The sequence below is a fragment of the Myotis daubentonii genome, chromosome 12 (assembly GCF_963259705.1).
Source record: "Myotis daubentonii chromosome 12, mMyoDau2.1, whole genome shotgun sequence".
In the NCBI taxonomy this organism is placed as follows: domain Eukaryota; kingdom Metazoa; phylum Chordata; class Mammalia; order Chiroptera; family Vespertilionidae; genus Myotis; species Myotis daubentonii.
Window position 1 is genome coordinate 66,804,252 of NC_081851.1, and position 21,241 is coordinate 66,825,492.

Here is a 21,241-nt window from a genome sequence, read left to right on the forward strand (position 1 = left end):
GGTGGGGGGCGGACAGCAGCCTGGGGGCGGGGCCACGGGTGGTTGGCTGGCAGGCCCTGCCCCTGATCAAAGTGGGTTGGACTGGTCGGGGTGGAGCTGGCTGTGGGCGAGGCCATGGGCCAATCAGGGGTGGGAGGGTCTGCGGATTGGTTGGGGTGGTAGGAGCGCATCAGGAGTGGGGCTGGCCTGCAGGAGGTTGGCCAGCCAGCCCCTCCCTCTATATGGGTGGGGGTGGGGGGGTGATCAGGGACGGGGCCAGTGGAGGGAAGGGGCTGCAGGCCGATCAGGGGAGGGGCCAGCAGCAGGGGGAGGGCCACAGGAGGTTGGCCACCTGGCCCACCCCCTGATCGGGCCGGTTCACTGGCCGCAGTGGGCATCATAGTGACTGATTGTTCTGGTCGTTAGGGTGTTCTGGTCGCTGACTTTTTATATATATAGATTTTAAGTGAAATAGCAAGTAAAAATGTATATTTTGTGTAATAATAAAATTTTTAAATCCTATGAAGATGGAGGAATAACAAAAAAATATGTTTGAGTAACAGATCTATAAGTTTTCTTTTACTATTTTTAATTGCATTTAATGTATATACAATGTTTATAACGAAAGAAAAATAATTTCACTGGGAAAGCATGATCTGTTTCTATATTTTAAGGCTGTTATTGAAATGTAGTGTCACATTGCAAATAGATCTTTAAATAAGCACCCATAATAATGAAGCCCGTATTTCAATTTTCTAGTTGAAAATTTGTTAGATACAAAGTCACCTTTTTGAGCCTTATCTATATATTCAAAGATTGGAGCTTGGTGATTTCTTCTGTATGGTGTGGAATCAGCAGCAAGATCAGTAGACGTTATTTCCCAAAGGAAATTAATCTAACAGGACTCTGGGAGATGCAGCTGCTTGTTACCTAAACAGAGCCCCACTGCTTTTCAGGGCCAAGGTCCAAAACAAGGCCCTAGGTGTTGAGGCATTGGCATTGCCCCCATAGACTCTGGGCTCCTCGGTCTAAACCATTTGAGGTGATAGGCAGATTAATTGATATCCCTGAGCCTCAGTTTCCTCATCTATAAAAACTGGGTATACTAATCCTATACCTAACTTATTGGGCTGTTGTAAAATCAAATGCAATAAACCTTGTAAGATATAAACTTGGCTCCCAAGACTTGTTAGTCACTCATTAAGGGTTAGGCATCATGATTGTTCTTATCATCTTCCAGTTCACTCACAGTTTATAAAGGGACAGCCAGGCCTAAGGTGATGTCATTTGTAATTCAGGGGGGAGAGTCAAGGATTTGGAGTTTACCGACCGGGACTGTCCTAGTGATTGAAGGATTTACTCATTCAGTGGCCTAAGGCAAGACTATATTTCTGTCCTGGAGAAATATAGTATGACCCAAAAATGTAATTTTGGATTTTCTAGAAACCACATAATAAAAAGTAAAAAAAAAACAACCGGTGAACTTAATTGTAATAATATATTTTATTTAACCCAATATATCTAATATTATCATTTTAACATGTAATCAATATAAAAATTATTCATAAAATATTTTATTCTTCTATACTAAATCTTTGAAATCCAGTGTGCATTTTGTACTTAGAGTACATTTCAATTTGGAGGCTAAGATTTTAGCTGAAATATTTGATCTGTACTTCATAGAATTTATAGTTGAAAGGTTAGATTTACATGCACAGTTGTTCCAAATAAATTTTTCTCATAACTAAGTCAGGTTTCATTTTTAAAATATAAATTAATTAAAATTAAATACAATGAAAAATTCAGTTCCTCAGTTGCATCAGCCACATTTTAAGTATTCAGTAGCTGCATGTAGCTAGTGGCTGCTATATCCAGTGCAATTACAATGGGGGAGAACATCTATTTTACTGAGTTGTTATAAGATTGTTTATATGAGAAAGTTTTATAGATCATAAAATGCTGTCCAAATAGATTACTTCTCCTCCCAAAGTCACCCAGCTAATGAGAAGTGGCTCAGGGACCAGAATTAGGCCAGTGTAATTTCCATATATGGACATTTGAAATTTGAACAATACTCAATGAGCCTTTCAATTTTTTTAAATTATGATCCACAGTGAGAAATATATCTTACATAACAACGTGGTATACATAAATGTGTGTGTGTGTGTGTGTGTGTGTGTGTGTGTACATATAGATTAGTAGCCATTATTTCCCAAAGGGAAATTACAATATGGATATCTTAAATTTCATTTATTTATTTTTCTTCCTGATCCCCTCCTCCTCCTTCTCTTCCTTTTTATTTAATGCTGGTCATGACCCACTAAACTGATTTCATGGCCCACTAATGGGTTACAAACCACAATTTGAAAAACACTGATCTTAAGAGTCTAAACTTAGGAGCATTTAAAAAATTGATTTGTTTTGTATTGCAAATAATACCTCTTCTATAACTACCAGTCAGTTCAAAAGGGAGAAATATTCTCCCCAATATAAATAAAAAGATGATACTATTTTAGATGATACAAGGAAACAAGCAAAGTGCCCACTTTTTGGTTAAGTATCATTTCTTCATCTTTGCAGCAAATGGTTATTCAGGAAGCACTGTCCCTGTCATTGTGTTAGGCTCTGGACAGCTGGCCCAAGGCAGACAAGATTCCTGCTCACAGAGCATCAGCTGTGAAGGAACAAAGTCCTCACTGCAGTGGCTTAGTCAAGGAAAGAGTATGGGTGTTCTGTTTTATTTTTCACACTAGAGGCCCAGTGCATGGATTCATGCACCGGTGGGGTCCCTCAGGCTGGCCTGCAGGGATCGGGCTGAAACTGGCTCCCTGACATCCCCTGAGGGGTCCTCGATTGTGAGAGAGTGCAGGCAAGGCTGAGGGACCCCCACCGGTGCACGATCAGGGGCGGGGAGGGACGCGTGAGGGCTCCAGGGCGTGTCCAGCCATCTTGCCCAGTCTTGATCACCGGACCCCAGCAGCAAGTTAACCTACTGGTCAGAGTGTCTTCCCCCTGGTGGTCAGTGACATCATAGCGACTGGTCGAACAGTTAAACAGTCGGACACTTAGCATATTAGGCTTTTATATATAGAGTTAAGAAGACCAGAGATAAGCAATGGTGCAGATGTCCAACAACACTATCAGTGACTCAATTCATTACCTTTCTAACCCATGTACTCATGCTTGTCACTTCACGGTGACAAGACAGCTGCCACATCTCCAGGCATTATGCTCATGTTCTAGGCAAGAGGAAGAAAGAAGCAGAGAGGGGTTGTTTTCCCCAAATTCTTCAGATATGGGGTTACTAGATAAAACTTAGGATGTCCAGCTAAATGTGAGTTTCAGGAAAATAATAATTTGAGTATTATTTGTACTGAAAACTTACTCATCATTTACCTGAAATTCACATTTAACTGAGTGTCTTGTGTGTTTTTATTTGCTAACTCTGGCAATCCTGTGAGCACAATTCTGCTTACATTTCATTGGCCAGAACCATGTTACATGTTTACTCCTATCTACAAGAAAGGCCTATAGAATGAATCATTTTTTAATGTCCAGTCTCAATAAAAGAGAAAGGCAAGAGCAGTTGGTCAGGAAGTTGAGTGAGCCAACCTATGGCATCTGCTATAGGTCAGGTTTCCCCTAATCCTTGTAGCTCATAGTAAGGAATTTAGATTTTAATCTATGATCAGCGGGAAGCCATTGAAGAGTTTAAAACAAGAGAGTGACTGACTAAATCATATTTAAGAAGATGGCTCTCGCTCCTGTGTGCAGACTATATGGGGGGAGGGTAAGTGAGAAGTGGAAGGAGCAGTTAGAGGAAGCCCAGATCATCTATAACAGCAGTTCTCAACCTGTGGGTCGTGACCCCTTTGGGGGTCGAACGACCCTTTCATAGGGGTCGACTAAGACCATTGGAAAACACATATATAATTACATATTGTTTACAGTAGCAAAATTACAGTTATGAAGTAGCAACGAAAATAATTTTATGGTTGGGGGTCACCACAACATGAGGAACTGTATTAAAGGGTCACGGCATTAGGAAGGTTGAGAACCACTGCTCTAGAACCTTTGAGAACTCAGCCTGGCCCTCTTGCCATGCCCAGCCTGCCTCAGACACGGACCTCACCTGCCTGCATGGGAATTTCTTGTTCTGCAAAAGGAGGAGTTGGGAGGGACGGTGTATTGGTGCTCCATGCAGCTCTCCCATGGTGGCATGTGGGTGAAACAGTGGCCTGGCCGTGTTCTTCTGCATGGCTTAGTTGTCAATGTTTGTCCATGTTCTATTCTCTTTCTTCAACAATAGGGTGTCTAAGAGCTGCAGTACATGGAATGTCAGAACTTATTATTACAAGCTGGGATCTTGTGAGACTCCCACAAGGAATACATTTTTTAACGTCTGTTTCCTTCTATTTATTTGCTTTGCCTTTTATTTAAAAATTGCTTTTTAAAATTTTAATTAAAAATCAGTAAAATTTACCCAAAAGATAAAATCTGCTACCACATAGCAATATTTTAAAAACAACATGGCAGATTTTTGGACCCTGACATCTGAGACTTAAAGCAAAAATTGAGCAATCTGATTCCAGAGCTAAACACCTACGTGAGAAAGGGAAAACTATTTCCTGCTGCTTTCTCTCCCACTCAGATTTTGTTCCGCTTCTAGAAGGCGCTCTTGATTCTCTGACTCCCTTCCCTCCCCCACCTGAGCAGATACTGTTATCTCCCCCTCCCATTTCTCATTGAATTAAATCAATTGTTTAGTTTTCATTTGGCTTCTCCTTTCTCCCTCTTGTCAGATCAAGTGCTTTTCTGTTTTCCTTGAGGATTACCAAAATGAGCTCTTAGGGAAAAAAAGGTTTCTCAGCACTTTAGCTTCTGTTTCCTTCTATTTATTTGTTTTGCCTTTTATTATCTTTTTTTGCTGACACCCTAGGACACACATGCAGTATGTAGACAATATTGGCTTTTTCCCTTTTCCCTAATGAAATCTGTTGGTTAAAACACATGCGCACGTACACACACACACACACACACCAAAAAAAAAAAAAATAGCAACAGCCTATGTGTCTTCCCCAAAAAGGTTTATTCTTTTCAACAACATCAGAGATCTCAAAGGAGATCTATTTAAGTACACACACATAGAGATAAATATATATATTCAGTTGACCCACGAAGGTTAGGGACCTCAAATTCCCACGCAGTCAAAAATCCATGTATAACTACAGTGGGCCCTGTGCATATGTGGATTCCAACCACAGAGTTGACCCTTGAACAAAGAGAATTTGAACTGTGGGCCTGCCGAACTGTGTTCCATTGAAAAAATTCTCCCCATTCAGTTCAAACCCATGTTGTTCAAGGGTCAACTGTAAATGTTTGTATGTGTGCATATATAATAGACATAGCTATATATACATGCAAACATACAAACATGCATGTATTTACTATGTACGTACACAAGCACCAATATATTTTACCATTTCTAGGGAACTTTTGCCTCAGTTAACTTGAACCTGAGAGGTAATTTACAGAATGTCACCAAAAAGGTTTATAGAGATCTCAAAGGGGATCTATTTAAGTACACACAAACACACACACACAGATAACTATATATATTCTAAATGTTCATTAGGCTACAACTGAACTCATTATGCTAATATTAATATAACTGTCAAGAAAAATCAACTGCCTCTACTTCCCTTTCTTCCCTTAATGAACACACTTGGTTTCTCTAATCATTTGATTTTAAACTCTGATACCATTTCTCTTCAAAATATTTCCCAATGAGGGTACAGAGGAGCAGTAAATTGAAGTCCTGGTGGTAGAGGATAGCAGAGCTAATTCCAAAATATTTGACATCACGGCAGAGTGAGACAGTAAACTGCTCAGGGCTGGGACCAGAGGGACTGGGTCCTACCATAGCTCAGCTACTAGGTTTATCTTTTTCCCTCATGGGGCTGAATCTCCTCACCTGCAAGGCAAAGTTTGCATTAAATGATTCTCAAGAGCTCGAGATCTTTGAAGTTCTAAAGTCTGAGTTATTCCACTATTAGACAAAGCATGCCAATGAGGGTGATTCCACCTAGTCCTGCCTCTAAATTTCAAAAGTCTTCTCTCAAATCTAACTCCTAAGTTGAGGCTACCTGGGTAGTAGAATTAGAATTTGTAAAATAGGCAATAAGGGGACTCTCTCAGTGGCCCCAGTTTGCTCTGGCCACTTCATACGACCACATGAACAGAGGGGACCTTCAAATACTGAGTAGCCATTAGGGACCATGCTAAGACCCCATGAGTGATTTCCAAAGGACTAGTATGTCTGGGTCCTACCTGCCTAGGCCTTAGTGTGACCTCTGGGGACAGTCAGATGTGTGGGCATGAGACCTACTGGCCTGTTCGTTAGAGCTGTGAGAGTGCAGAGAAAGGAAAGTGATGTTGGGGCAACTGGGGACCCAAACCATAGGATATTTGACTAGAAACGTCATAAATTTCTGTCATGGGCAGGCGGAGACTGGACTTTCCACTGGACAGGGAGTGGAAACCTGAAATCTAATCTCTGAACCACCACTAACACATAGTATGACCTTAGGCAAGTCCTTAACTTCTGTGCTTCTTGGGTTTCTTCCCAGGACAGAAAGGTATTAAGTTGTATAACCACCATGTTTGTTTCTAGCTCTGACATTTCCAAAGTCAGGTCTGGAATGCAGTATGTTTAAGTCGCCTCAGGTAGGGAGGCCAATGCGGTAACTCAGAGGAGCCTTTCCAAAAGCAGTGTTCTGCCCTAAGGGGCCCAGTTTCTGATGAGGGCAGTTTGAAAGTCAGACAAACAGGGAGGATGTAAGATTTAAGAGAGGATACAAATGTAGATATACACATAGATATGTGATTGCCCCTCTAGAATACCCTTTGTTCATGATATTTTTTCCTTCCTTACTTTCTGCAAATGGTCTGTAGAGCAGAAATAGATTAGAGGAGGGTTTTCAGAGCATATCACATGGTACATTATACCCCAGTGATGGTGAACCTATGACACACGTGTCAGAGGTGACACGCGAACTCATTTTTTTGGTTGATTTTTCTTTGTTAAATGGCATTTAAATATGTAAAATAAATATCAAAAATATAAGTCTTTGTTTTACTATGGTTGCAAATATCAAAAGATTTCTGTACGTGACACGGCACCAGAGTTAAGTTAGGGTTTTTCCAAATGCTGACACACTGAGCTCAAAATGTTCGCCATCACTGTGATACCCAATGGCCAAAGAGTTCTGCGCCAAAAGGAGTATTGGACACCTTCCTTTGACATTCCACTCCTGAAGTCACAACTCTTACTGGCATATTAAGGTTCTAAGAAGTCCTGCAGTTAGCTTTTGTCTAACCCAGTAATCCTCACACTTGCTTGATCCCAGAGCTTTCTCATAATACCGGTTAACACCTTGTGGGGCTAGTGTTCTGTGGAGCATCCTCGGGAGAGGGGGGAGGGTGGCAAGCATCTCGTGGTAGAGGCCTTGTGCATCAACTTGCACTCCCTTTGTCCGTATTCCAGCCCATTAAACTTCTGCTGTTCCTTCGGTCCTACCTCATCTGAATGGCATCACGATCACTTGAATAAGTGAGAGCTTATAGTAATGATCTGATAGTTTAATTGCAATAGGGACAATTAGCCAATCGTGCCAGAATCATGTGTGATTTTTTGAGATGGAAATTGGTCCGTTCGTGTGTTTGTTTATGCACATTCTCACTCAGAGAATGGTTAAGAGGCTTCTGGTTCTGAATGGTGGGTTGGGCACACATTCGTCTCCTCTCCTGCAATCCCACTAAAGTGATAATAAAGGATTTAGTGGAGGAATAAATTCTGAAGAGCAAACAGAACAGGAGGGGAGCCATGAGTGATGGCTAGCGCACAAAGAGGAGACAGGAGCTATTGATGGAGCAAATATAGTGGCCATAGCTGAGAAGACCAAAGAGGTTTGGAGCAGAGGAAGGAGCTCATCTGCTGGGAGGCACCACAAGGAGTGCTGAGGAGGCTCCTCTGGGAGGAGGTGTAAGACTGCGGAGAAAGAACGAAAGTCCTCTCTGGTGTGGTTAACCCAGATGGTCTTCAGCGCCATTTCTCAGACCAAAAGATAGCAGGATGCTTAACCACAGGGAAAAGAAAAAAGGGAGATGTTTTATAAAAATCCAGGCGGACTGAGAGAACTAGGGCTGCTTGTGGGAGCAGAGTGACCTGTCCATGCTGGTTTGGAGAGCAGACACCTGTGAAATGGCCTGACCCTGGCTCTTGCCATCAGGCCAATTCTGACAGAGAGAATAAGCACAATCTATATACACAGACGTTCTATCAGCGATCCTAGTCTCTCCTGTGTGAATATAAGGGGCCGATCCAGGATCATCCAACATATTGTTATAAAACAAAATTCAACTGAGAAAACTTTAATCTTACTGGCTTTATTCAGTGATTTATGAATCTGGCAGCATCCCATCTAGCAAATAGAAAGGACCTCCAGGGAGCTGTGCAAAATGAAAGACTTGTATTCAGAAGGGAGTGGGCAGGGAAGTTATACTAACAAGGAGTGGGTTGGTTGTAGCATGGTCACCTTCCTTTAGGCCAGTGGTTCTCAACCTTCTGGCCCTTTAAATACAGTTCCTCATGTTGTGACCCAACCATAAAATTATTTTCGTTGCTACTTCATAACTGTAATGTTGGTACTGTTATGAATCGTAATGTAAATATCTGATATGCAGGATGGTCTTAGGCGACCCCTATGAAAGGGTCATTCGACCATCAAAGGGGTCGCGACCCACAGGTTGAGAACTGCTGCTTTAGGTGCTAGCAGGGTCTGTCAGACAGGTGACCTCATTAGTGCTGACCAGAAAATTTCTGACTGACTAGTTTAAGATGCCTTTGCTGGAAGAGGTGAAAATTGTAATTATGTTAGTAATTAAGTCTCAGTTTGGTGATGTGGGGCTTAGGACAAGTGATTCCATTTAGGGCCCGTTGTCTCTTCTTTAACAATATTAATAGCCCAGTAGCATGGAAAAGAAATATCAACATAAAAACATTGACCCCAGAGAAAACAAAGATCAATTAGATAACAGACGTTAACTTGAATGATAAAGCTCTTCAAAAAGATTCACGACTGAGAAGAGGGGGGAATGAAAATATCAGAGAAATAATAAAACAAACTTATCAGAGATGAAAGAGACATGTGTCTTCTGATTAAAAGAGCCCACCCAATGCCACAGAGAAATTTCTATAGAGATCCATACCTAGATACATTATATTGAAATGTCAGCACCTCTGTATTCCTGAAAGCTTCCAAAAGAGGAAGACAGATTGACTACAAAGATTTAACAATAAAACCAACCTCAGACTTTTCAGTCACTGATATTGGACAACACTGAAGCTAGGCTTTCGAATGTCTGGAGCACATTTTCTAATCTAGAAACTATGGCCAGCAAAGTTATCAACCAAGTGTGAAGACAGAAAAAAAACAAAAACATTTCAGATATTCAAAAATTTACAAGAGTTTCCTCCTGAGGAAGTTTCCTGAGGACGGTGGGACTAATGGAAGTGTTCCAGTGAAAAGAAGTTTGAGAATAATAGCTGTACTAGGGGCCCAGAAAGCAGCGAATACAAATTAAAACAGGAAGTCAATGTCTTCAAGAAGGATGGAAAGATTTTCAAGGAATATATAGAAGTGTGAGTGATATGGTGCAAAATAAATAAAAGAGAAAAGCAATTAGAAATTTCTAGAGAAACAAACTCACAATAAATTCCTGATTCAAATAGGGCAAATTAAAATGTGCCCCAATTTTGACAAGTGGTTATGTAAGAGAGAGAGAGAAAGTGAAAGAGAGAGAGAGAATATTCATCTAATCTTGATCTTGATGCTGGAAACATTCTCCATTGAGTGGGGTGTATTATTCAACCTATAGAATTATAAATACAGCCCTGTTAGCTGCAGTGAAAAAATATATAGTCATCAGTATAAAATATCTGCGAATTGATTTTCAAGGTTTAGAATCAATCTTTAAACAAAACACAAGCCTGAATCATTCTTGCACAACCTTGACAATGGAAAGTAAAAGCATGGCTGACTTGGGAGGTGGATCTGGAGAGGAAAAGGGCAGGGAGACTAAAAGCTTAATCTTCTCATGAGGAGAGTCAGGGGACACTGTCTATAGGTGATGGAACAAATAATACATTTGCCATGTAAAATTAAACAAGTAAGTAATAAAAAAGTAGAAAGGGATTTTAAAAATCTAGTATTAGAAAGGGGATAGCACATTTTTTCTCACTGTGGCATCAATGGAAAGAACCTAAGATTGTTGCACCAACAAATAACACTAGCAGTGGCTCTCAACCTTCCTAATGCCGCGTCCCTTCAATACAGTTCCTCAGGTTGTGGTGACCCCCAACCATAAAATTATTTTCGTTGCTACTTCATAACTGTAATTTTGCTACTGTTATGAATCATAATGTAAATATCTGATATACAGGATGTATTTTCGTTGTTCGCGACCCACAGGTTGAGAACCACTGATTTAGAGTCATGAAGGCAAAAGAAAGTAAAAATCTTTAAAAATGTTTTTGAGACTTGGTGAGAGGAGAGTGATTTGGAGATAGTTTTTAAAAAAATTATTATGAGCTATTCTGAACAATTTTATTTCTTGCCACATGTATATATTACTTTGATTTAAAAAAAAGTCATTGCAGCCTGGGCAGTATGGCTCAGTGATTAAGCATCGACCTATGAATCAGGAGGTTATAATTCGATTCCCAGTCAGGGCACATGCCTGGGTTTCAGGCTCGATCCCCAGTGTGGGTTGTGTGGGAGGCAGCCAATCAATGATTCTCTCCCATCGTTGATGTTTCTATCTCTCTCTCCCTCTCCCTTCCTCTCTGAAATCAATATATATATATTTTAAAGTCATTGCATACCTGGCATGTGACAAGCATTGTGCTAAATCAGACATTTAGAAGTGATAATAGCCTTATAGCAAAAGCATCTACAGGAAAAATGATGCTGGTATGGGAATCGAGGAAGTGGGGCAAGGAATCAGTTCACAGAGTATTTGATCAGTTGATTGAAACTCTGGGTTTAAAAACCCCAGAGAGGTGAATTAGGAGGAGAAGTCTTTAGGGCTTGGGGGCTTGGAGACTTGACAGGGTTCCTTTAGATTAATAATATTCCAGGCAGGCCAATAGAGTTACTGACAGTTTGGAGCTATAGGGTCCCTTAGAGAGACTCTATCCAGTCCTTGCAGTTTACAAACAAAGGAAGCTTGGTAGTGGCTCAAATTCAGTCCTTCTGATTCCAAGGCTCCTGACTCCTCGAAGCAGGAATCACCATGTATCTTATTCCTACTACGGACCAAGAGCTGTACTGGCCCCTTATGCATATTACTAATGTTTCATTTCACCTCCACCACAGCCATAGGAAGTAAGGTACACCCATATTGAATTTGAGAAAACTAAGGGTTAAAGAATTTAAATAATTTGTCTAAATCCTAGAACTGGATAGAGGCAGAGCATAGATAAGAAAGAGTCTGTCTGACCTCGAGGTTCCTGCCCTTGGTTTCTGATTCATAATTTAAGCCCACATCCCTGTATTGGTGACCAAAGGTAAAAACAACAACTATTTCATATTTAAGTGTTGAACATATCAACCCAACCCACTAATAAGGAAACCAGGATCCACTCCCAGCACTGTGTAAACAAAGCCTTTGATCTGCTTCTGCATTGCCCCATGGCCCACATGGGGGGAAGGGCTGTGAGCTGCCAGGCCATCCCTCTTAATTAGAGGGGACCCCAGGAGCCTTCACATAGCCCCAAGCTATTCTGAGCAAAGTAAACAGAAAAGAGGGAGAAGAGAGATAAATTCTCACTGACTTTAAAAGATTTATGCTGACAATATCCCAAGGAGCTTATGAAATGTATTTTTTTTTTATTTTGGGTAGAGGAAAGCTGCTGATGAAGAGATAGCTCTCAACTACAGAGTTTCATTGAGAGTGAAAATACTTTAAGTTCTGTCTCTTATTGATAGTCCAGTTGCACAAAATAAAATTCATATAAACATCATCTCACATATTAGAAGTGGAGGAATCATCCATCTTCCAGTCATCTCTGAAAGAGTCCCATTATTGAGGCACTGAATTACAAGGACAGAATTTACATGTTTTCACACCCATGAAGGAGGAACAGTGGTGCTGTAAGACCCCCAAGTCCCGGCATTTTCAGCCTCATTTTCTCCTGCTGGGAACTTGATTTTCCCAGGTGTGTGTGTGTGTGTGTGTGTGTGTGTGTGTGTGTGTGTGTATCTGTGTGCACATGCGCACATGCATGTAAACTTTTTTTTTTATGAGAAGGGGAACACCTCCTTTATTTACCTACATTCTTTCCTTCATAAGCTCCAAAATTGGTTTCAGTCGACTTTCCACCTATTTGAATACATCAGAGTACAATCTCAGACCAGGACACCTTATGTGTGACATGTGTGGCTTTTTCCTAACCCCAGACCATGACTCCAAAATGTCTGGAACAAGATTCTGACCCAGAAGTGATTCTAGAATTTTCACCTGCTCTGGACAGATACACTCTAATCTAGTACAGTATTGGAAACCCCAGTCAAACCCAGAGTCTGTCCCCAAAACAGTACCTTTGCTTAAAATGGTAACATCCAAGGCCATCATGTTTACGTTTAGTCATGCCTAGTGAGGACTGGTGGAGTAGGATGCGGTTGAGTCAGTATTGACCCCCTGTCTCCCACCATACCCGAGTAACCTTCCTGCAGCGCCACTCTGATGATGTCACTGTCCTGCTCAAACACCTCCTCTGGCTCCTTATTCTTCACAAAATAAAGATGAACATCTTCAGCCAGGAATTAAATCTCTATGGTCCCACACCCCCCACCCTAGCCTTTCTTATTCCCCAGCCTTCTCTTCATGTACTCTACTCTGCAGCCAAGGCCATGACACACTTTCTGCATTTATGCCTCTCAGATCCTGCACTGTGGATTCTGCCAATACCTTTGTTTTTCTTGCCACTGAAGACTAGCTCAAAGCCTGTTTGTGTCTTGTGACTTAGAACCTCTGCTTTTGATTGCAGTTACTGCAAACACCTCATCATCCCTCCTGGACCTGATGTTCCTTGAAGGCCAGAACTGTGTCTGGTTCATGTCTGTGTCCCCAGGGCAGAGCCAGTGCTTGAATCTTTGCTCAGAGTAGGCATCCATTAATGAACATTGAGGGCAGAGCGAGTGGGTAAGGAAGCCAGTGAACAAATGGATTTGGTTCAGGTCCCATCTACCTTTTTTTCTCCTTTCCCATCCCTCTGAGTTCCTGAGCTACACAACTTGGCCACAAGGCACCCTGGTCATTTTTTAGGATAAAGGATACAGTGGGATAATGAAAAAGGAAGAAGGGAAAGAGCACTGGTTAAGAGTTCAGAGACCTGAAGTCTGGTCTGGACTTCCGATTTAAGACTTTGAATAAGTCATTTTTCCATTCTGATCTCCAGTCTGCTTCCATAGAAAACCAAGGGCACTATATTATATGCTCATTAAGTCCTTTTTAATTCTGAATCTTTGATTCTAATCCTTTTATTTTACTTCCAAGCCCATTATAAGAATGTCTCCCCCATTGTAAAACAGAGTAATGATGTAGATTATTTACTGAGGGTTGTAGAGAAGTTTCAAAGGCCCATAGGCCATGCTAAAGCTTCCTAACATTACAGAGGACTCAGTTTCCAGTATATGCCAATGTCCTCCATCCAGCTCAGAAACAGTCTGTGCTGACCTCTCCTGATTTTAACCAAAAGTAACATTTACCTACTTCCAGAATATTACCAATCTCTAATCCTGACACAATGCCTTCTCCTTGGACACTGCTTTGCTTCTCATAGGAATACCCCCTTTTTTATCTGCATCATTCTCTATTGAGGGGTGCTAGTTCATTTGCCTACTTGGTAAGTCCTGTTATCTGGAGAAGGAGACTAATTTGAGGTGCCCAGAAAGAGGGGCGGGGGGGGGGTAAAAGTCTGAGTTGAACACTCCTTAGCTGGTTCCCACTGGAAGAGTTGGAGATCTTGTTGGAATTGGCTTCCACGGCCAAGGAGCAGCATCTCATGGTCCAAAACTGCAGCGCAGAAGTGTGGCAAGTAAACTAGCGCACCAGAAGGAATGCCTGGAGCAGTAACATGGTGCTGTGCTTTTATGCTGACAGTAACCACCAGGAAAACAAGTTTCTTGTCTGTCACTGGCCACTGCTACTGGAATTAGGGTTGGCTTGCCCCAGAGGGAAACTCAGCCACAGGCACAGCACCGGGTGGGGGTGGGCGTGGGGGTGAGGGGTTTGTAAGGATTTCTTTCTGGAGATCAGTTGCAAATTCACATGGCTCATAGACTCAAGAGCAGAAATGAATCCTCAGAGATTTATAAGTTTAGCCAACCCTTCTCACCCTATTTGATAAACAGAAAACTGAAACCTGAGAAAGTCAGTGCTTTGCCCAAGTTCACTCAGCAAGTAAGCAAAGGAGCAGGAGCCAGGATCTTAATTACTACCTTATAAGTGACCCAAATACTTCCTTCCCAAGCACACGCCTCTCATGGAAAACCTTGAGCCGGTCATAACTATTTGAGAACCGAGAGCTAATGCATACATTACTGGGAAACTGAATTGGCCAACAATAAATTGAAACTCAAGCTGGCTTGAATGTGACATGGAGAACTTAGTCAGCTCTGATTTAAATTGTGACCTAAAGAGTGGCCTAGATGCCAGAGTCCTGGTTTCTGGGGTGTGGAGGTACCCTAGACTGATGTTCACAAGATGGCACTCATGTCCTGGCTCCACTCGGCACATTTATGGAGGGAGTAACTCGGTTAGACTGTCCCCCTAGACCAGTATGAAAATCTATAAGAATGTCTTAGCACTTGGCTTGGGTTTCTAAGTGTTCACCCTGTGAGGATTAGGCAATACACACTATTCTTCCCCTGTTTCCTATGGGGATTTTGTTAATTGTACCTATTGGCTGGCAAAGAATCTGTGAGCTGTCATCTCTACTTTAACTTCGAAGACAGTAAAATCAAATCATTGTTTATTTAATAGGTGCTTCCTCCCTGCCTAAAACTGGGTGAAATGCTCTCCAGGATTATCTCACATAATCCTTGCACCCACCCTTAAAATAGAGGTTTCCATTCCCATTTTACAGGTGGTGAGCCTGAGACTCAAGGACATAAAGCTACTAAGTAGGGGCGCTAAGGTGAGAACCTTGGTGTGCCTGATTACAAAGCCCCCGTCCTCAGTCACCATTCTCTTACATCAGGTTTCAGATTTTACAAAGGGAAGAGATGGGGAAGAGGGCTGGTGTGTGCAGAGAGTGATGAAGGCCTCCAGCATCACGGACTTTGACGCCATTGGTCTCTAACACCTGCTGCAGAGGTGCTGCTGGTCCATCTGTCTGGACAGATCTGCAGAGTCACTTTCCTTGTCTCTTGGCAGGCTCCTTCCTCCTCCTCAACACCTCAGCAAACTCCAAGCATACCATCTTGAGCCCGTGGATGAGGAGTAGCAGCGAGCACTGCAGGCTGGCCGTCTCCGTGCACAGGCACCTGCAGCCTTCCGGGAGGTACGTCGCCCAGCTGCTGCCGCACAACGAGGCTGGAAGAGAGATCCTCCTGGTACCCACTCCGGGGAAACATGGGTAAGTCCTTGCCCATTCCAGATCTATTTTATTGAAGACAACTTGGCTTTTGGATGAAGAAGTTCAGAGTCTATAACATCTGCTTAAAACTCACAGTTGCTCTTTAATGGGTAGGGGTCAGATTGAGCCATCATGGCTGCTATTCCCTGGATAGTGTCTCAGGCCCTGGTCTGCGGGGTCCTCTGGCTGCCCAGGCTGGTGGCCTTCCAGAGGCCAGAGGAGCAGCTGGCAGAGTGGGCATTTAATGAGTGGGTGTTAAAGATATTCATTTCCCAAAATCCAGACAGAGCCAAGGAAAAACAGCCCAGGGAGTGTTAAACGGCCGAAATGAAAGTAATTTAATGTGCTGGAAAGTGGGTTTTATTAGCAGAACTTTGGTGGGAAGGGAAAGAGCAAACTATTGTAGCCATCCTAGCAGGTCCTGTAGGAGCGTGGGACCTAGAGCAGAACTGGTCAGGGAGACCACATGCTGTCAGTCTCAAATCAGTAGAGACTGGAACAACCTTTGTTCTAGAACCTCTAAAGCTTACCCAATACTGAAGTGACACCCAATACTCATGTCAGTGAACTCCTCTAGAAGATACCTGCCTACTTCCTGATCCAGTGTGCCTCTGGAAGTGGTGACATTGAAAAGCCAACGTGAACCAGGGCATCTCTGTGGCTGCCTTTTTTCTCATTCCGTAAGTGTAACTACCACTGCAAGACCCCAGTTGTGAATGGCCCCAGGTCTGATTACTTTATAACTAGAGGCCTGGTGCATGAAATTCGTGCACTCAGGAGGTGGGGGGAGGTCCCTCAGCCTGGCCTGTGCCCTCTCACAGTCCGGGAGCCCTCGGGGGATGTCTGACTGCCATGGAGGCAGGAGAGGCTCCCACCACCGCCGCTGTGCTCGCCAGCCATGAGCCCAGCTTCTGGGCTGAGTGGCGCTCCCACCAGGGGGCAGCTCCTGAATTGAGCATCTGCCCCCTGGTGGTCAGTGTACATCATAGCAACCGGTCATTCCGCTGTTTGGTTGATTTGCATATTAGCCTTTTATTATATAGGATAAGGGTGAGAGATCCTTCTTTATGGCATGTTTGCAGGAGAAAGACCTCAAATTTCTAGTTAAGCTTAGACTTTGGCCTTAGCTTCTCTCTGAGAAAATACCTTGCAGAGGGTTCCCATCTGAACGAGATGTTACCCATCCTCCACCTCCATGGTGTGCTGGGTTGGGGGAGGGTGGGTTCTGCCTACTGATTTCTCAATAAAGCTGTATAGACTGCTTAGTAATTTCTTGAAGTGGAGATCCATAGACTTCTCTGCTGTATGGAGGAATGCTGCGTCCATGGGCATTTTGGCAAACTGTAGGACACAGGCACCTGTCCAGCAATTCAGAGAGCTCTGGGTATTTGTGTAGAGCTGGATCCAGGTTGCTCAGTCTTGGCATTATTGACAGCTAGAGCCAGATAATTCTTTTCATCAACATTGACTTATACATGGTCCCCAGCTTCCCAGTCCTCTACCCACTAGATGCGAGTAGCACCTTCCGTGGTTGTGACCAAAAACATGTCTCCAGACATGGCCAGATGTGCCCTGGGGGGGTGAAATCATCCTCACTGAGAACCACTGAAATAACCAGAGCATTTTAAAGCTGGGAGAAGTCATGGGATTTATCTGGTTCACCCTCGTCAGTTCACAGGTGTTGGAACTGGAACTGAGACCCAGGAGAAGGAAGGGACTTGCTCCATGTCACATGATGAGTGTGTTTTGGCAGCAAGTGTCTTGAGCCCTACAATCAAGTGTCTTGCCAACTGCTGAACCAAGTCCTGGGTTACAAAGATATATAATGCCCAGTCCCTACCCTTGAATAATAATAACTATAACTATTACTAATACTTATTAAGTACTTCCTAGATGTGCTATCCAGTCACTTCTATGCACTTTACATGCATTTTTTAAATTTAATACTAAACAACACAATGAAGCAGAAGCTAGTATTATCTTCCATTTTATAGATGAGGAAATTCAGTGAGGTCAAATAACTTGCCCAAGGTCACTAACTAGACAAGGTGGAGGGGGTCTGAATCTTTTTACCCATTGCTGGAAAAACTCAATTAGTTCACAGTGGTGCAGCAGAAAAAAAATATTATGCTGTGAATCAAAGTCCTAAATGTAAGTCATAGTTCACTATTCAGTCATAGGGCAATGAACAATCATTTATTGACTATTTTTTATTTATCAGGATTATAGAGGCATGCAAGATACAAAGGCCAGCCTTTGGTGGTCCACCATAGAGCTCAAAGAAAGAGCTCTATGATTTCAGGCAAAGCCCATCCCCTCCCAAACCTCAGTTCCCCCATCTGTAAAATGGGGATGATGATGCTGGTCCTACTCACATGATGCTGTGGGGTCAATGCAATCAAGGGTGTAAAGGGTTTTTCACACACTGAGCAGGATGCAAAGGTAAGAGGCCATCAATACCTTAGTTGGCTCTGTTCTGCTGAGAGTTTTGACACAAAAGATGGAGACTTGTCCGTTCTCTGACTATGGGTCAAGAATCCTTCGGTTTTGCGATCTTGGACAGTTTGCCTCTTTGGAAGCTCACCCCTTTTAATGTCAGAGATGACACCAGCAGCACAGTCCTCAGTGTGGCAAGGGGGACACAGTGAAATCCTGATGGTGACAGGGACGATTACAAATGAGGCTGGCTTCTGCTCAGAACAGAACATGGTGGCTTGGGGACTGCTATTTGGAAAATGACATTCAGTGTTTATAGTAATAAGGGAAGAAGTTGTCATAGCAAAGTCATCTTGGGAGAGCCTGATGCAGAGGCGTGGGCTGTGGAATGACAAGTCAGAGAGTCCACGCAGTCCCTGGAAGCCATGAGTTGTGAGCAGACAATGTCATGGGGAGCAGCATCCTGCTTGGAGGCACTGGTGTCAGGGAAGGCATTTGGGGAATCCCAGCAGCTCTGCCTTCCGCCTCCTGAAAAGCAGCAGGTCTAATGAATCACAGAGTGACCACATGTCTGCCAACATGGCCTGGCTTTGGCCAGGATCTCCTAGGGCACAGATGACAGAGAGTGCCTAGCATGTTCACCTGCTCACCTGGCCAGCCAGAATGGCCGCAAAAGCAAGGAAGCAGAGAAATGGGATGTCCAGTAGCCCAGCCCCACTGTCCACAGAATCCAGCAGGCACAGGATAGGACATCTTAACTAGAAATTAGAACCCACAAAGTTCCCATTAATTAAATGAATATGATAATACCCTACTTAATACGGTGAGTTGTGAAATGGCACAAAGAGAATGTCTCACAATTTGCCCAATTATAGTAGACACTTAATATGTGCTAGCTGCTTTCCAGGGCATACATTTATTTTAAAACCATGGATTGAGTGCCTCCCGTATAATAGGTGCTTGGAATAGACAAAGACAGCACAGGCACAGCTTTCAGGGAGCATCCAGCCCAGCATGGAACACACAGGCAAGAGAGCAGCAGCACATGCTTGTGCAAATGTGCCGGGAGCCGGTCCATGCTTGCTGTTTCAAGGGACCTGGCGTATATGGCATACTGTTCTTAATATGTTTGCTCACCTTCTTGGCACTATGTGTTTTAACCAAGGTCACCTCTCTGAGAAAGGTTGTTTCCCCAGGTAGGGATTTTCCCCTGAAGTTAGGGAGGGAATAAAACCCCTTAACTTAAGTGCCAGGAGGGTAATTAATCACTTTAACTACAAACAATCATGCTTAAGCTACATAATCTTTACTCCCTCGAATGGAGATAAGAAACGCCCGAACCTTTGGAATAGAGATTGATAGGATTGGAATCAACTGGTATAAATACAGATGTAATAAGACAACAGGACACAGAACCTAGACACAGAACCTAGAGACAGAAGAACTTCGCTGGAGAGAACATGGCAAAAGATCCTGGACAGAAACTGGCCACACAACCTAGAGACAGAACCTAGTGAGAGAAAATGGCAAAAGATTCTGGACAGAACCTGGCTACAGAACTTGGCTGGAGAACCTACAGAACCTGGCAATAGAACCAGGCAAGAGAACCCAACCATGCTGATCAACTGAATGCTGCCTCTGTGTCATTCCTTCTTCAATGACTCCGTCCACACCTTTGGGGACTCCTGGACCTGCTGGGGTTGGACCCCAGCACAAATGTTTTCAAGCTGGGACCCAGAGATATTGAAAGGCTAAGCTAAGAGCAGCGCCAGCAGAGCCAGCACAGGACGCCCAGCTCCTGCTCTGCCTCCTGCATGTCCCTGCCTTTCTGCAGAAAGCTGTTTCAGAAAGAGCAGCCCAGCAGTGTGAAGCCCATGCCTTCCTGGCTTCAGAAACACAGCCTCAGGGGCTGGTGGGGTTTCCAGCTGCAGGAGTGACTCTCCAGGGCTCCTTCCTCTCCGAGCACAGGGCTTTCTCCCGCAGCCGTGGGTGTCTGGGGACTTTATCATGTATGATCAGACTACACAGGGTGTGGAGGGAAGAATTGGGCCCTGAGAGGATAGAACTTGCCAATCATTTGAATACTTGAAAAGGTGTTTTAATCCGATAGGATTTGGTGATACTCGGACTTGAGCTGAGATAAGCTGTCAGGGCCATTCTAGCACAAACACGGCTGGATCCAGAAGGTGGTAGAAAAATGAGTGTCCTCGGCACACAGATTCCCCTTCCGCAGGATCTTAACCCTACTCTCAGAGGAGACTTGAGTTCCCTTTTCCCCAATGATTTCCTGATGGGCGGAACTAAGCCTAGAGGCGGGATGTGATGTGATGAAGGTCAGAGTGCACACTCCGGAGCCCAGCCCTCCTGTGCCCTGTCTCCCGGCTGAACAGCAGCATCTAGAAGTCCTGACACTTACTGCCCTTAGACTGAAATCTGCAGCAACCCCCCCAGGGGAAGACAACCCAAAGTCAGTGTTGGTTCTCACATGGCTGCCCCGTTTCTGTAAACCAGTCACTTCTGACCCAAGACCCCAGCTGTAAAACCAGCAGCAATCTTAAAGGGAGACCTGCCAGAGGAATCTAACCCAAGTGATTCAACTCGAAGGGTGTCAGGAGATGCAGTTTCAGCCTCGGTTCCGCCGCTAATTTGCAGCGTGGCTATGGAACCACCACAGCCCTTCCCAGCCTTGGCTTCTTACCTTCTAAACAGAGCTCCCAGCTGCTCTCTGCTTCCTTCTTTCATCCTACAGTATCAGCAACACCCTGTCAGGGTGCCAGTCAGGACTGGGGTAGCAGGACATGACTTTCCCCGCCCAGACTCTGCTCTTGCCTCTGCCCACCATCCTGGCAAACGGGACAGTTACCCCTCACTGACCCACAGAGACTTCCTGCCACTAGTGTACAGACCCTGAAGTTTCCTGTAAATAGACCAGCAGGTCTCAGCAGGCTGATGAGGAAGAGGCTCAGGATAGGGCAACATGGAAAGAGGCCACGAGGAATTTGCTTCTGAAAAGACGTCCGGCTGCCTTTGCCAAGCTACGTTGGGTCTAAGTCCAGTTGGCCCAGAGCACTGTGGCAAGTCTGGCCAGTGTGGGGAATCAGAGGCTTGTGGCCTTCAACATTG

General features: G+C 43.8%; 1 protein-coding gene across 1 annotated transcript in view; it reads left to right on the forward strand.

The window, feature by feature from the left end:
• The window catches only part of ALK (ALK receptor tyrosine kinase), a 577,143-nt gene that overhangs the window by 296,450 nt on the left and 259,452 nt on the right, over positions 1 to 21,241 (forward strand). Inside the window, exon 4 of the mRNA XM_059660239.1 lies at positions 15,481 to 15,682. Coding sequence (XP_059516222.1) covers positions 15,481 to 15,682 — 202 coding nt within the window. The remainder of the gene's footprint in view (positions 1 to 15,480; positions 15,683 to 21,241) is intronic.